Genomic DNA, 3,568 nt, shown 5'->3' with positions numbered 1-3,568 from the left:
GGGAGGATTCACATGCTGTTGTTGTTCAATGGTGTACCATCATAAAGTTTGATATCAACCTGTGACACCATTCACCACTCGTACATCGCCTATGGTGCTGGAACGAAAACACTTAACAGGTATGATCATATCAGCACAATACTAGGAAATCATCAGGGATAAACCTAAAACCTCTAGAGCCCTTGGAACCACATAACAAACTCTCGGTTAGTCAAATATTTTATTGTAGCTTTTGGCGCGACCGAAAATGACGAAATAACAACTCCCAAGGCGTCAGAAATGCATCTAGCTTCCACACCTTCCTATTTATGACCAAATTTGGCCTGGCAGCCATGCTTCTCCTGGGATATCCTTCAAATAAATCGGTGGGCTCAGGCTCCATGTGGATACGGATATCCTTGAAACAGTTGTCGCGTTGGTATATGTACCGCTTCAACCCACAACCTTTAGAAGGCCATAATTGTCCTTATAGTCGATTCCGTCGAGTTTTCCTACAAGACCTGGTGATTACAATACTCTCTCGCTAAAGGAGATAAGTACGGATTGCAAGTTGACAAGGGTATCAAACAGGCATATTACCCCAGACACAGAAGGTCTAAAGGACATATATGGCAAGCTGGTAACATCCTTCTAGATCCCCTTTGTCGGGGAACCCATCGGCTAACAAACCTGTTTCATGGAGGCAATGAATCGGGTGCAAAGTTCCGTCACGTCATCGGCCGATTCGTTCATGGGGATCGCGGCAACGCAAGCCAGATTTTGCAACCGTCTGTTGACTGGTCCCTGCCTGACTCCGTAGCTACCTCTGTTGCTAGCCCAAGCTACTATACATCGCCGCAAAGCATCATGCAGTCTCTATCCCCACTGAAACGGAAAAAGAGAGCAGCCGAATCCCCAACCCTCCCGCGAAAACTGGGGACTCAAGAGATGCATCGAGAAAGATTTTCAAGAGCTGCAGAAACCAGTACGAAGATGATAAATGAGACCATTCAATATCTACAAGCGGTATCTGATCACATCTCAACTTAGGACACAATTTCTTCCAGGGAGTGGGCCACAATGCACCTCGCCACCCAACTGCTACAGAGCAGGTACGAAGATATTATCGCGAGGGAAGAAATTAAGCACATGCTGTATCCCATTTTTTATCTGCACTGACACAACCAGAAGGCAAGTGCCGGCAGTGTGCTGCTGCGGATAAGGAGCGGCTGTAAAATTGAGACACTCCTCGTTCTTCTTGTGTATAAGCTTGGCTATCCTTTGGCCCTTGCAATTGTTGAGAAAACGATGCTCTATAATTAAGAATCGTTCGTTGAGAACCTGCCAAGCTTCAAACCTATCAGTCCATGAAGTATAGCATTTTGAAGTACGACGATGGGTTGAACAATATTCCTGTTGATGATATGTTAGCCCACTCGATAAGGCAAAATAATTACACGAAAACCAGCTGCGTCATGATCTCCTACCAATGCAATAAGAATTCCCAAGCACATCTAGAGGAATCAAACAGTATTACGCTGGTAATAATTTCCCCACTTTGTTGAGATTTCGCCAAGACCTCTCGACATGGTAGACTTGAGGATCTCTCGCTTGTAAGGCTGAAATGATGATGCGTGGGAGTGGCCCGACTAAGCAGAGTTGTTGTATGAGAATGTATTGCCATCAAGACCGACCACTCCATTCGGCGGGAAGATACGCCCCGGGTCATTTGGGGAAAGTGGGTGATTTGGAAGCCAACGGTACGTCTGCAATCAAGAAGCAAATTGAAAGCGTCAGTTGCCAAGAGTATGTGTGAATGCGGTAAATTGGTTGATGATACCTGAGAAAGGCGAGAATTATGGTTCTGGCCAGTGTCATTGTTTGCAATCAGCGAGTCGACCAAACCCGAACCCATACCAAGCATAAGGCAACCGCTAGTATCGCCAGTGGATGTGCTGCCATCACCAAAAGCCATTGTGGGATCAACCGTGTACTTCATGTCGGCTTCGAACACGATCATGTTGAGCTCCGGCTGGAGCAGCTGTGGTTGAAGTTGTGGCTGTTGCTGTTCGTGTTGGATCCACTGCATGATACCCCCGTCGTCTCCCCCCTGTGGCCTGCTCCTTTGCTTTTTGTTCATGTTCAGGGGTTGCTGTATCGGCTTCCGCCTGTTCTTGCTGCCTTTGGGCCGACCGAGCCTATTACTGGGGCTGTAGACGCAGACTTTCTGAGACCTTTCACACATCAAGCACGGATTCTCTCTAGTACATCGGCTTTTCATTTGTCGGCATGTATCACAGGCGGAGAGGATCCGGCTGAACATCTTGGAGTTCTTGTTGGGCCCTACTGGTCTGGTTCTGGGTTCGGCTGTGGTTTCAGCTTGGCCTTTCTCAAATGAAAAGTGACTGGATTTTTCAGCGGACATGCTGAAGGGGTCTTAAAGCATGTCGTAATGAGAGATTCAGTCCTCTGGGAGCTCTCAGCCTTCTTTTAACATCCTCTGTAATGGCGGCTTACACTATGAAGTCCACTAAAATCGAGCTGAGCAAGAAAATAATGTAACATCGGGAACACACCCCATTTGGAGTCAAACGCTACTGCAAGCCATAACGGTTTGCACGGCGAAATACGAGGCCTGTAATAGTTGGCAGTAACTTATCAGAGGACTACCCTGTAGTCTTAGTCGAGCACTACTCCATTAGCGCTAGGTCGCTTACATATCTGAAATAAATGGATACGAGGATATCTCTTGATGAGACAAATAGCCGAAGATAAGGTGGATAAATTCGTGAACGGATGCAAAAGTACTAGCTACCTGCGCAAGGTACATACCCTGAAGATATAACGCACGGTATCTTTCCTACTGGGGCTTGCTTTGGGGAGCATGCTTGTTGAATGCAACATATGCCCAAAGAGCGTCGAAAGGGGGGAACGGGCACGGAAAAAACAACCGTAAGTGCCCGATAGGTCATCGAACAAAACGAGATCTCACGCCAAGACGGAGCAAGGTTTAGGAATCAAAATCTCGACGAAGTGGCGCCATAGAGGAGTTAATTGAGGCAGTAAGGAGCGTGTCCAAACTTCACGATATCCTACTTATCCTAAGAGGTTGTGGATATTTTTTCTTCCACCACCTTGTCCCCTTCTGCAAACATCAAGCGCCACCCCGTGGCAGCTCAGTCTCGCATCAGGTCAAGGCGCAGACTTTTGGGGACTGATGGAATCGAGATTGAAGAGTCGGAGACCCTACAGACCCTACACATGGAAATAAATCATAGTCCATCCAGGCCAACGCGACCCAGCGGGCTCAAAATAAGCTACTCGATTTCGGACTATTGTGACACGGAAACCTCGATCGAGGAACCACAAGCTAGGACCCTGAGTGCTCTGCCCACTCCATCCAAGAAGACTCGATCTAAGGCAAAGGAAGCAACCGAGCATCAGTGCGGAGAGGGAAGCCTAGCTGTCGAAGAGACTGAAAGGGCCATTGAGACCCTTTCGCTGTCAGTAAAGCTTGAAGACTATAGTGAAGATGCACCAGCTGGGCCATTGCGTCAACCTTCGCCGAAAAAGGCAAAAGAACCCAAAG

The 3,568-nt window shown here is 47.6% G+C and overlaps 1 protein-coding gene across 1 annotated transcript; it reads right to left on the bottom strand.

Annotated features, from left to right (window-relative positions):
* Positions 1-1,628: 1,628 nt before the first annotated feature.
* On the bottom strand, positions 1,629-1,954 carry PENARI_c206G02165 (uncharacterized protein; the record flags this gene model as incomplete). Its single annotated transcript, XM_022638144.1, has 2 exons — positions 1,629-1,745; positions 1,820-1,954. 2 exons carry the CDS (start codon positions 1,952-1,954, stop codon positions 1,629-1,631), a joined length of 252 nt encoding a protein of 83 aa, XP_022482000.1.
* Positions 1,955-3,568: the final 1,614 nt, after the last annotated feature.

Source organism: Penicillium arizonense (assembly GCF_001773325.1).
Source record: "Penicillium arizonense strain CBS 141311 chromosome Unknown PENARI_contig206, whole genome shotgun sequence".
Classification (NCBI taxonomy): domain Eukaryota; kingdom Fungi; phylum Ascomycota; class Eurotiomycetes; order Eurotiales; family Aspergillaceae; genus Penicillium; species Penicillium arizonense.
Note: the sequence above shows the minus strand (reverse complement) of the source record. Positions and strands in the feature narration are given on the sequence as shown.